Raw genomic sequence first — 12,244 nt, 5'->3', positions numbered from 1 at the left:
AATTCGTTACCGGGATTATTTTACTTAGGATTTATTTAAGTAGCTAGCATTAATCAAAAGTGAATATTAGTTCTAATTAATCTAATATTTTAAACGACCAGACACAAGTAACGTTTCAATAAATATAAACACCCTAAACTATCAAAATTTGCTAACAAAGAGTATGTTTTTTACTCAGTCATAAAATATCTAATTAAGTTGATGGATTATATACAGAATCAATATTCGGTCATGGCTTAATCAAGTTATCAAATCGTATTTTTTTTTCGTTTGAAAAATATAATCTTGATGTACTTATTTCTGTAAGAAAACTGATAAACTTGAGATGGAAAAAAAAGTATTTTATAGCTATGGATCTGTTTGGATATTCAGGTTCTTAAATTTTACGTAGACCATATAAAATACCTCAGAGGGATCTAACGGGTCTGACATGTTTACACAATACGTTTAAAATAACAATCTAAATTTTGAATTAAGTAAATGATCTATAACGTATTTTCTGTTCTCGAAATCGTCGAAGCTAAGATTGTTTTTTATATTTTGCAAACCTAGTTTGATTATTCACAACTAATCTTACTAATGTACAATAACAAACTTTTTTAATCAGGTTTCAGAAATACTACGAGAATAAGTGGATGCAAGTAATGAAGACGGTTGATCAAAACATAAAATATTTTATTTACAAGTTCGGACGTTTCGGAATAACTTATTCTATCTTCAGCGAAATCGCATTATAAAGATGATTATTACTAAAATTGTAATCTCCGTGTGAATATCAATTGATACATATTTCAAACTCCTGGCGTCATTACTGGAGTCTACTGTGGGTAAAAGACACACACAGTGATAGGTTTAACAACATGTTGTAGAACATTAAAACTAAATGTCTCAGTTTTAATAATTTGAAATAATTTATTTATACAGGCTATAAGTTATACAAAAGATTTATTTGTTGTTGAATTTCGCGCAAAACTACACGAGAGCTATCTGCGCTAGCCGTTCCTAATTTAGCAGTGTAAGACTAGAGGGAAGGCAGATAGTCATCACCACCCATCGCCAAATCTTGATCTACTCTTTTATCAACGAATATTGGGATCGACCGTCACATTATAACGCCCCCAGGACTAAAAGGGCCAAGCATGTTTCGTGCGATTCGAACCCACAAACTTCAGATTACGAGTCGATTACCTTAACCTCCTGGCCATGCCGAGCCTACTAAAAGAAATGCAAAATATAATGATCAGGGTGGAAGGTTGTTAGCTTTTATTGCTACGTGTTTTGGACTTTGGAGAGATAATTTAAATTTACTTCTTTTATTTATGGGTCCTAGAAAATTCGGAAAGTTGTTGTAAAGCATTGTAAATCAAAGACAATATTGTTATTACAAATTTCTATTCCTTTTTATTTTAAACTAACACACCCTTTGTAAAATATATATGTGTAATTTTCGTATGTTTATGACTCCGTAAGGCATCACTTTGTTGTTGCGGTAATGTTGCTAAGCGATATTTTTTAGTGCTTTATGTCACGTTGTTGAATTTATCATTATAAACGTAACTTCCCAAACAAAGTTCAGTGAAGAAGCCATAGCTTGTGTAAACACGTTAACTACTTTATGAATGTATCAATGTTTTCCTTAATAATGCCATATGTTGTTTCAGGTTATGATATAGATTTATATTAAAATTGCAGTTCCCATAATAGGTTTTGGTTTGAATTTCGTGTAAAGCTACTCGAGGACTAGCCGTCCCTAATGTAAGACTAGAGGGAAGTCACCACCACTTACCATCCACTCTTGGGCTACGCTTTTATCAACGAATAGTGGGATTGAGCTTTCGTTATAACGCCCACGCGGCTGAAAGGGCGAGCAAGCATGTTTGGTGTGACGAGGATTTGAACTCGTGACCCTCGGTTTACGAGGAAAAGCAGTTAGTCATCACCGCCCACGGCCATCTATTGGGGTACTCTTTTACCAACAAATAATGGAATTGATCGTACATTATAACACACCAACGAGCATGTTTGGTGCGACGGGGATTCGAACCTACAACCCTCAGATTACTAGTAAAGAACCTTAACCACCTGGCCATATCGGGCATTTAGAATATTTAGTGTACGATTATGGTAATCGGTTATCAATGTTTTGGTCAATAGTTATATCACCATCTGAATATAATTGGTAATTACTCGTTTTTCAAATAGGAATATACAAATTAATAACTAGCTTATATCTTAAATATCCACTGATTAAGATGACTACGTTTACGACTTTGATTTTTCTTCTATTGGGTAGAAAAAGTACTGTGCTATACACTTATCTTCGTTCCCCGCTAGTACAGCGGTAAATCTACGGATTTACAATGCTAAAATCAGGGGTTCGGTTCCCCTCGGTGGACTCAGAAGATAACCCGATGTGGCTTCGCTATAAGAAAAACACCCACACTTATCTTCCGCTGGCACTTGAATCAACTGACTATTTGAATATGGATAGTGTTCTGAGTCCGATTCACTTCACTATATAGCAACCTAAATTAATTTAGGTATGCTAATCCAAGCTGTGCTGATGGGCCTTCAACAAGCAAAACTGCAGCAGAAGATTCAATCAGTGAAAATGCATTAGACTTTTACTTCACAGATTCTCTTTTGAACTCACCTTTGGTAAGAAAAAAGAAAAGAAATATGTAACACCCACATATGTACATAAATATCTGAATGGTTTCAGAAGGGGTATTCAGTGTTTACTGAATTACATATTTAGGTTATGTGTTTTTAGGAAGCTTACGTTGTTTTTTCCGCTTGTTCTGATTATATCCCATTTTTTTTTATTATTCCATTTTCCATTCTGAGCTTTTTTCTTTGCCATGATGGTTAGTTATAACTTGGTCTGTATTACAGAGTCTCGTTACCTATTATGCTCCAAACTTCTAACTTCTATTGATCTTTATGTTTCTTCAGTCTATTCTAGCACACTATCACAAAGTTCTTTACGTTTTTTGGTGTATACAATCTGTGATCGTATTGTGTTGTATTTTCGAAATACTGCTTCAACTTTATTCTGTTTACACATGCTTTTCAAGCTTTTAGAGAGACTTTTCACATACGATAAAATGGCTGATTTTTAGAGGTTTTTTTTTGCTTGTTTTTGGTGTTTATTTTCTGAGCGGCCAATGTGAAGGAAATTGTATTGACATGTTTTCCTTTTCCTCTCTTTAGAAACTTCGGTTTTACAGATCTTGACAATTTATGAAACTGGGTAGTCTGTGACACTCATATTTACACTGTTCAAATAGTTTCCTGTAAAACCCTATGATACATAAGTTATATATATCTCAGTAACTATCACTTCTAGGAATGGTAGCTTATCTCATTTCATTTCTAATGTGAGTTATGTCACTGAATGTTGCTTGTACAGTTGGTTTATGAATTTTTGGATCTCTTCTTACGTGTGTGAGGCCAAAGTAAGAAAGCATTATCCACATATCTGACTCCAATTTTGGGACTTAGAACAATTGATATGAAATCATTAGCAGTGTTAGAGGTAAGTTAATAGTGTATTAATTTTGTGTTCGAAGGATGTTTTATAGATACAAAAGATTTTGAACGTTAATATAATATAGATCGTCAGGTGACACATTCCTCGTGAAGTATTTCATTTCAAGCAGTTTGCAGAATATTTTTAGCATTTCAAGACACATGTGTAAAAATGACATATACATCAGGATTGGCCACTGTGTCATACTAGGTTACTGTTGTTGATCGTTGTGTCATACGAGATTACTGCAGTTGATCATTGTGCCATGTGGGGTTATTTTTCTTGTTTTTATAAACTTGCACAAAATTAACTGAATTCTTAACATGTGAGGACATTTAACCTGTTAATGGTGATTATATATATGTAAAAGATATCTAGCTAAGTGCTAACATGGTGAAGTTGTGAATTGAACTATGGGATAGAGAATGTAGCCTTGCAAGAGAAATTTAGGTGAACTATACATGAGTGAAGTGAAGCTAAAACCTGAAAAAATCGTCAGGTTTTGACTGTTGCTACTTCAAGTTATTTTTAATTTTCCTTATAGAATTGATTAATTTTCTTCATTGAGTTAGATGTTGGTTAGACTTGCTTTTTCTGTAGGGTGTATATGTAATGACTAGTCTTTATAGTGTTGTCATTTTTTAACTATTTTAAAGTATTCTTCTTTGTTAAGTTTATATTATAACAGGGTTTACAGGTCATGAATTTTTGTTTGAATTACGAATTTTATTTGATTTCTCAAATACTTTTATTCCTATTCTGATAGGCAATAAGCGTGTTTTCTGTGTCTGTAGTTATATGCAGTTTGGGTATTTTGTTATTTATCATAAGCTATGAGATGTGTTTTCTGTAGCTACAGCTGTATATAAGATGGGTATTTAATTTTTATTATGGTGAAGTTTAGTCCTTAACTTTTACACTTTCATTAGGTTCTGCTAATTATAATTTAATATAAGTTTATTATTGTAGTTTTTGATATATTTTCAGTGCTAAAAGGCTCTTTGTTTTTAATTTTTAAAGTGATTTTTGTTTTTGCATGGGAATTTCCTCAGTGTAAGTGTGGGATTTGTTCCAAAATTTAAAAACAACTATTTGTATCTTTTGATATAAAATGTAATTCTGAGCGTTATGTTTATTTATATTATCTTTTCTTGGAGTATGGCTTTAACTTTCTGATCTAATATTTCATACTGTGGAATATTGGTATATAATTTGACTTTAGGATGCTTTATGTTTTGTTTTGTTTTTACATTTGTGGAGACATGTGAGATGGTTGTTTTTCGTTGTAATTATTCTACAATCACGACTTTTATAAATTCTTAAAGTTCGAAATAATTTCAGGACCATATTAACTGTCAACTCCCGAGCTACTTGTACTACCAGAATAGTGTAATTTCACTATCACTGTTATGACTAAACCATGACCCCAGTGTTTGGAAAAAGGACACAAGCGTTAAATTCCTTAAGATATTTATAACACAAGAAATTTTTTATCAATGAATAAAATAGCAAATAACATAAAACAGTTTGTTAAATTATAAAGTTTAAATTGATTAGGCTTAACATTTTATTCACTTAATATATCAAAGTTGATTTTATAAGGCTAACATTATTTATGTTTGTTTAGAATTAACCACAAGGTTCACAATGGGCTATCTGTGCTTTGGCCACCATGGGTTTCAAAATTCAGTTTTTAGCGGTGTGAGTCTGCAGACATACGCTGTGCCACTAGGAGGGGCTTTATTTATGTAGATAGTATACCACAATTGATATTAATTTTTTGTTATATTTTGTTTCAACAATATCTCTTTAAACATTTCACATACACAAAAACAAAACAACAACTTATGATAAAGGTGTCAGCCATATAAAATTTTCATATAAAAAAAAAAGACAATCTATATAAAAGGGTAAATTATTTAAAAATATAAGGGAAAACAGGGTAATTAAAACAGTTAAATATTAAGGGAAAACTTGGCTTTCTCATGTTCTTGTTGCTGCTTGTTCCAGTTGTAATAAAGAATGTGGTAAAATATTACTCAATTTGTTATTGTTTAAATATACTCATTTTAACATGTTTAAAGGATTTGCTCTCTCAATATAAATTGGTGCATATTTGATATCACATCTTATGGGCATCACCACGTTGCTTTAACGTGGTTGTTATCGTATATATAAAGTATTTTCATCGGATATCATAGTTTGTTTCCTTTCACAAGCCATATCACTATGCTTTTGTTACCTTACAAGTACTACCGAGATGTAAGCATTTTAGATCATGAAACAATAGAGATATTTTGTAAATGTAAAATGATAGTCTCCATCCATTGATCAAAATGTAATAATTTGTGTGTATTTAAATATATTAAATGTTTTTCATTTGAAAACGGTCACATTTTTATTGAGTATATTTTTCATATAATAAAACTATATAAAAACAGGTTTATGTTTTTCAGTCTCTAACTAGTTAGTTTACTTATTTTTCACGTACATAATGTGTGTTAATATGGTATGCTACTTTAAATTAATTGAATTTAAAATTCCACGCGTACTTATCATTGGAAGCTGTCAACATAGAAACAACGCCAGAGACTATTACGCCATTTCAGCTTTTCAAATTGTCCATATGCTCCATGGTCCTTAATTATAAATTTTATGTTATTAAGTATGGAGAAATATTTTACAGTAAAATCGTCAAAAATATTCATAAAAGTAATATTTGGCGAGCTTCATTTGTCAAACTCAAATTCCGATTAACATTTCAATGGAACTTGTTTCATATTCTCATGTTTTGCCTTCTCAACAGAAGGAAGAAGTTTGTTACAACTACAAAACTACACAATTATACATTTTTAAACTTAATCCCTGAGCCATTGGAAAAGGGGGTTAGGAGGAATAATAGTAATAATAACTTTACCAGTTTTGAACTGCTCATTTTTCTAAACCTAAACCAAACTTATGAAGTTACTATTTTTAATGTCATGTAAAAGTGTTTAGATATGTTGAGAAATATAAGGTCACTGACATTTCAGCATTATGATTAGTTATGGTAACACATCAGATTTTATTACAAGTTTAATCCTATATTTAAAGTCACAGAAGCATTACTTCTTTCTCCTAATTTGGCTTAAAATTTTCGTTGAATTTGTATAGCTTAACATCATTAATTACTTTAAATATTGTACCATATTTGAACTTCATAAAGTTTAGTATCTTTTTTTAATGTTGTGTTCCACTACTATGCTGTGGAAATTATTGTAATAATTATATCTTTATTGGACACTTTTGAGCCCATTGTATTTAAACTACATTTATTATTCAGTTCCTTAGGATTTTTTTTTAAAGAAAGTATAATATTTTAGTTCAACCACTCATGTTCACATATTCATTTCCGATGACGCCTTTCGCTCATTACCAGACCTCACAGTCCTTTTCTTTGGAAACCTCCAAGGATGTGTGTTTTCTTATAGCAAAGCCACATCGGGCTATCTGCTGACCCCACCGAGGGGAATCGAACCCCTGAATTTAGCGTTGTAAATCCGAAGACGTACCGCTGTACTAGCGGAGTGCGACCTCCAAGGGACCGCAAAAAGAATGTAGTGTTTAAAAAATATACTAAATATGTTACTGTTTTCTTTGACATAACTGTTTATATCAAGTTAACTTTATGAAGCTTCGGGTATATCTTTAATCTAAACGTAAGCCTAAAATAAGTGTTTACGTGAGACAATACACTACAATTTACTGTATAAGTTTAACATCATCATATACAATACACCACAATTGGTCTTATGAAGCCGAAAGTGATTGTTTACTCGATATACTGCAGTTGAACTTCATGAAGCTACATAATGTGATTTATTGGCATGTAATATATGTTGTGACAGGTTATTTAATTTAGAATATAGCAATTTAGCCTTAATATGGCTTATGTAACTGTTACTTTGAGAGATTCGATAAGTTATATGGTGATGTTATCTTTTGGTAATTTAGTATAATACGAGCACTCTGAATACACACAGTGTTTGATCATATTTTGAGACACGCAATCAGTTGTAGATGCTGGAGTTCACTTTGCTACTTGAATGATGATGCAACGCTTGCAATTTCTGTGCAATAGTAGTGTTTATAAATATACAGTTTCAAGCTGTTATAATGCAAAAGTCAGACCCATTTGGAAATCTTTGATAGATAATTTATATGTTTTATTCTCCCAACGTGTAATGGATTGGATTAATGCTATTGTGAAAATAAATGACTTTGCATGCATCTTGGATTGTCCGTATTGTGTTTAGGACTTTCGTTTCGAGAAAAAAAACAATTTTATTCATTCTTTAAATAGTATTAATGTAACGATGGTACATTTAACATAATAATTTTGCTTTTGCATCTTTTAGTTAAAATATAATGTGTGGTTATACTAGAAATAGTCACTTTTTAATAAATCATTATACAAGTTCGTCATTAGTGCAACATGTGTTCATTTCTTGTTTATCGACGCCATCTTTTTTTGATTTATTAAAAATAAAAACGATCCTAGAATGATTCAATTGTAAATACTTTCCTTTGTATAACATTTATAGACAAGAAACACTATATCATAAATGCTACGCTAAAAAAGTGTGGATTTGAGACATATTTTCTTCCTCTATTGAGAAAAAAGTAAAATAATAAAAATCTACCTCTCTATAGGAACTAGTGACCCATATGTAAAAGTCTTTCTACTCCCAGACAAGAAACACAAGCTGGAAACGAAAGTCAAACACAGAACTTTAAATCCTAGATGGAATGAAACATTCTATTTTGAAGGTAAGTCAACAATTTCCAGATGATGTTTCCTTTCTAATGATTTTGGATGTGTGCACTAACTAACCAATAATATGTGTTTTATCTTTTGAGCTTACCAAATTTTCTCATCATTTTTTTAAAAACTTTACATTTTATGACAAAGAAATAAGTCTACAGGCACATTTATAGCTTACATTTAAACGTTTGTAATAGAAAAAAAAAGATTTCCAAACTTATGTCTGTCGATTGACATCATTATAAGTAAAAATTACTTGTAATTTTATTTTTGAAATTTTATAACCTGAAAATTTCAAAGTTTTTACAGAAATGTGTTAATAAAGAAAAATGTTAGATGCAGTTAACGTTTTGGAATGGTTATTGATTTTAAAGTAAAACGAAAACACAATCATAAACGTTTGTGTTTAATAAAATAACCGTTTTTATTTGATGGGCTGTCCAATTACGCCTGTTGTAAATTAACAGGCACAAAAGCAGACGAAACTATCTCTTCAGCGTTCCTCCAAAAATGAATATCAAAGAATTTCTGTTGATTAATTTTTTTTGCTTTAACAGATTAAAGACTGATATTCTGAGGAACAAATAAGTAAATATTTACCACAAAATTATTTTTTCATTTTAACATATCCACAAAACATGTTACATACACCAGTGGATTATTTGACAATTAATAGACATTGGATAATAATAATAAAGTTTATTTCTTTGGAAAATGAATCCTAATAGATTTATACTTTCATTGCTGTTTAATTAGAACATTGAATTTTAGTATACTTATGGTATATTTTAGTATAATTATAGTATATTTTAGTATAATTATGGTATATTTTAGTATAATTATAGTATATTTTAGTATAATTGTAGTATATTTTAGTATAATTATTATATATTTTAGTATAATTGTGGTATATTTTCGTGTAATTACAGGATATTAAAAGGATCGCAAAAATAAACAACATCAATCAAATAATAAAGTTGTAAAATATAATTTAATAATATTAGTATTGATTTCAGAAATTCTGAAGAAAACGGTTATTATAAATTGGTATCCCAAATGCATTATTAGACTATGATAAGTAAAATAAGACTGGGCTTACGTAGAAACTGATACCAAAAAAATTGACATATTAGGATCTTACGAGAGTATAGGGAAGATTTGGAAAGTGTGTTTTAATTAAAGTATACTATTGAAAATACTTGCTCAAGTATTCACTAGAGAACACCTTAAAACGTCCTAGTGGTCGATGTTACGTACACAAGAAAGGAGTCGCTTCCAATGGACTATTAGCAGTATTTCTATGTGAAATTGTGATGAATGTATTGTGGAAGTAAAATGTTTTCGACTATTACACGATATTAATTGGGTTGTAGTTTATTGTATACAGTTTGGGATAAACGATATAAAATAGTGGCCCTAAATAATTTTTTAGCATTAAATGGCCTGCTGTTTCAGTTCGTGTTTGACAAAAGCAGCAAGCAATAAGAAACTGATAAGCGTTGTAATAAGAGTCTGGCAAACAGTTGTAAGATGGCACATAACACAGCATTATTACTGACGCTGATACATTTAAAGGAAAAAATGACTCCTTACTTGGTAGTTCAGCAGTAAGCATGTTAACACTATAATTCGGAGTTGGATTCGTGTAATGGACACAACATAAATAGCCCATTGCATACCTTTCGGTTACATAAATAGCAAAAATCAAACAAGAAATAACAGGATTTGGTGTAACAAAATTCCTTATTATTAAAATGTGTTGAAATACATAAGTTCCTTGAGCTGTACCTTGTTAATAAAGTTAAGCTTTTGAGCTTAGTTCTGAATTAAGACTTACCTATTTAGTAAAGAGGTCGTGGTTCCAGTCTCTTGGCTGTTTTGTTGTAAATTTTTCAGGGCAAAAATATTGTACAAAACGCGCTTTCACTCTAAATAATACTAAAGTAGCATCAATTACGTGTCGAAGAATTTATAATTAGGAGAATAATGTTGTTTTTCGCCACAATAAACCACAATTATTATTTTCTGTAGCCAGATGTTTATTATTTGAGAAATCAGTTCTGAAAGAGAACCATTCATCCCAGCTTGATTTATTCTAGAAGAACTTTTAAATATGGCATCAATAATTCGTATTTTAAATAACTTAAATAAGATTACACAATCCTCATAATGTATATATGATATATTAAGGTGAATTCTATTTAATCAAATACTGTTATTTTATTGTTTTGTTATTGTACTTTAACTGGGTTACTCAAGAATGAAGACGATATAATCAATATTTAAAAGTTCTCTTACATGAAAAGTTACTTATTAACTCTATTATTATTGTTATATTACTTCTTAACCCTTATGCTGCTATTTTTCCATTACTCCTCTACTCCTATATTGTTAATTTGACATTACTCACTTAACCCTTATATTGTTAATTTTTTATTTCTTACTCAAGCCTTATATTGTTAATTTTACTTTGCTTTTCATTCCATGTAGTGATATCTTTATTTCTATCACTTGAAGGTTTTCCACTGTATAAGCTCCAGAAATCCATTCTCTATCTCCAAGTGTTCGACTATGATCGCTTCAGCCGAGACGATCCTATTGGTGATGTATATTTACCACTAAGTCAGGTGGATCTCACCCAGAAACCAATATTCTGGAAATCTATCAAACCGGCTGAAGATTCGAAGGCAATAATAAATATATAATCATTTGGTAAAAGTAGTAATGGGCATAAAATATATTAAGAAAATAAAAGAGGAAATATTATTTTCTCCCAACCATCCAGAAAGGTAACATTATAGCTATTTTACCTTCTATTTTATGTGTTAATTATATTGTTATTATTTGATTTTGGTCATCTACCGGAGCAAGACATTTACGTAGTTGATAAATGATCGAAAATAATTATCATCGAGTTGTGTATATGAACATAACATGATATTTTTATAAATTTAGTTTGGTTATTATCCATTTTAAATTAACCTATATTTCCTATTAAATTCAATTCATTAGTTATTGGTAAGCAATATAAAATATATTGTTTTACATTTGTAGTCCTTAACATCTTCAGAACTACAATATTTTTGTTTGTTTGAATATCGCGCAAAGTTACACGAGGGTTGTCTGCGCTAACCGTCCCTAATTTAGCAGTGTAAGACTAGAGGGAAGGCAGCTAGTCATTACCACCTACCCCCCAACTCTTGGGCTACTCTTTTACTAACAAATAGTAGGATTTACCATAACATTACAACGCTCCTACGGCTGAAATGACGAGCATGTTTGGCATAACGGTGATTCGAACCTGCAACCCTCGAATTACGAGTAGAGTGCTTTAACCACATGGCCATGCCGGGCCTATATAATTTCTTTAGAAATAAAATTTATGCAATCTAAATTGTGTACAAATGTTAATACATTCGTATCCCAATTAAGGACATGTCATTGTACTTGATTTTTTTAAAGTGTAATTTTGCCACATTTATTATGAATTGTTTCAAACAATTCGGTTCTTTTTCTCTTATTAGCAGCAAAGAAGTTGTTGAATTTTGTTATGAATTCTAAATCATTTCTACTTCTCGGTAGCTCAGCAATAAGTCTGAAGGTTCTTAAAGGTAACTTAAGTTTCGATTCTCGTGTTGGTCATACAACAGATAACTCACGGTGTCACGTTGTGCTTGATAAAAGACAAACATAAAACGTTCTAGAACATATTAATTTTGTTTATTCTTTTATTGTTTCTGAATTAAATGGCTAAAACTTTAAATGTTTTGATCGTGTTTTAGTTAGGGGAGATCCTGGTGACGCTACTCTACATCCCCAGAACCAGCGAATTGACAATTACTCTTATCAAAGCTAGAAACTTGAAATCGAAAGACATTAACGGATCTTCAGGTGAAGTAATCAAATGC

At 30.9% G+C, this 12,244-nt stretch overlaps 1 protein-coding gene across 6 annotated transcripts in view; it reads left to right on the top strand.

The window, feature by feature from the left end:
• LOC143232455 (synaptotagmin-7-like) overlaps window positions 1-12,244 on the top strand; it is a 92,803-nt gene that overhangs the window by 77,527 nt on the left and 3,032 nt on the right. For all 6 annotated transcript variants that reach the window (XM_076467931.1, XM_076467934.1, XM_076467929.1 and 3 more), the window contains 3 exons: window positions 8,225-8,341; window positions 10,854-11,023; window positions 12,119-12,227. In XM_076467931.1, the coding sequence (XP_076324046.1) occupies window positions 8,225-8,341; window positions 10,854-11,023; window positions 12,119-12,227 (396 nt within the window). The remainder of the gene's footprint in view (window positions 1-8,224; window positions 8,342-10,853; window positions 11,024-12,118; window positions 12,228-12,244) is intronic.

The sequence above is a fragment of the Tachypleus tridentatus genome, chromosome 11 (assembly GCF_004210375.1).
Source record: "Tachypleus tridentatus isolate NWPU-2018 chromosome 11, ASM421037v1, whole genome shotgun sequence".
NCBI lineage: Eukaryota > Metazoa > Arthropoda > Merostomata > Xiphosura > Limulidae > Tachypleus > Tachypleus tridentatus.
Note: the sequence above shows the minus strand (reverse complement) of the source record. Positions and strands in the feature narration are given on the sequence as shown.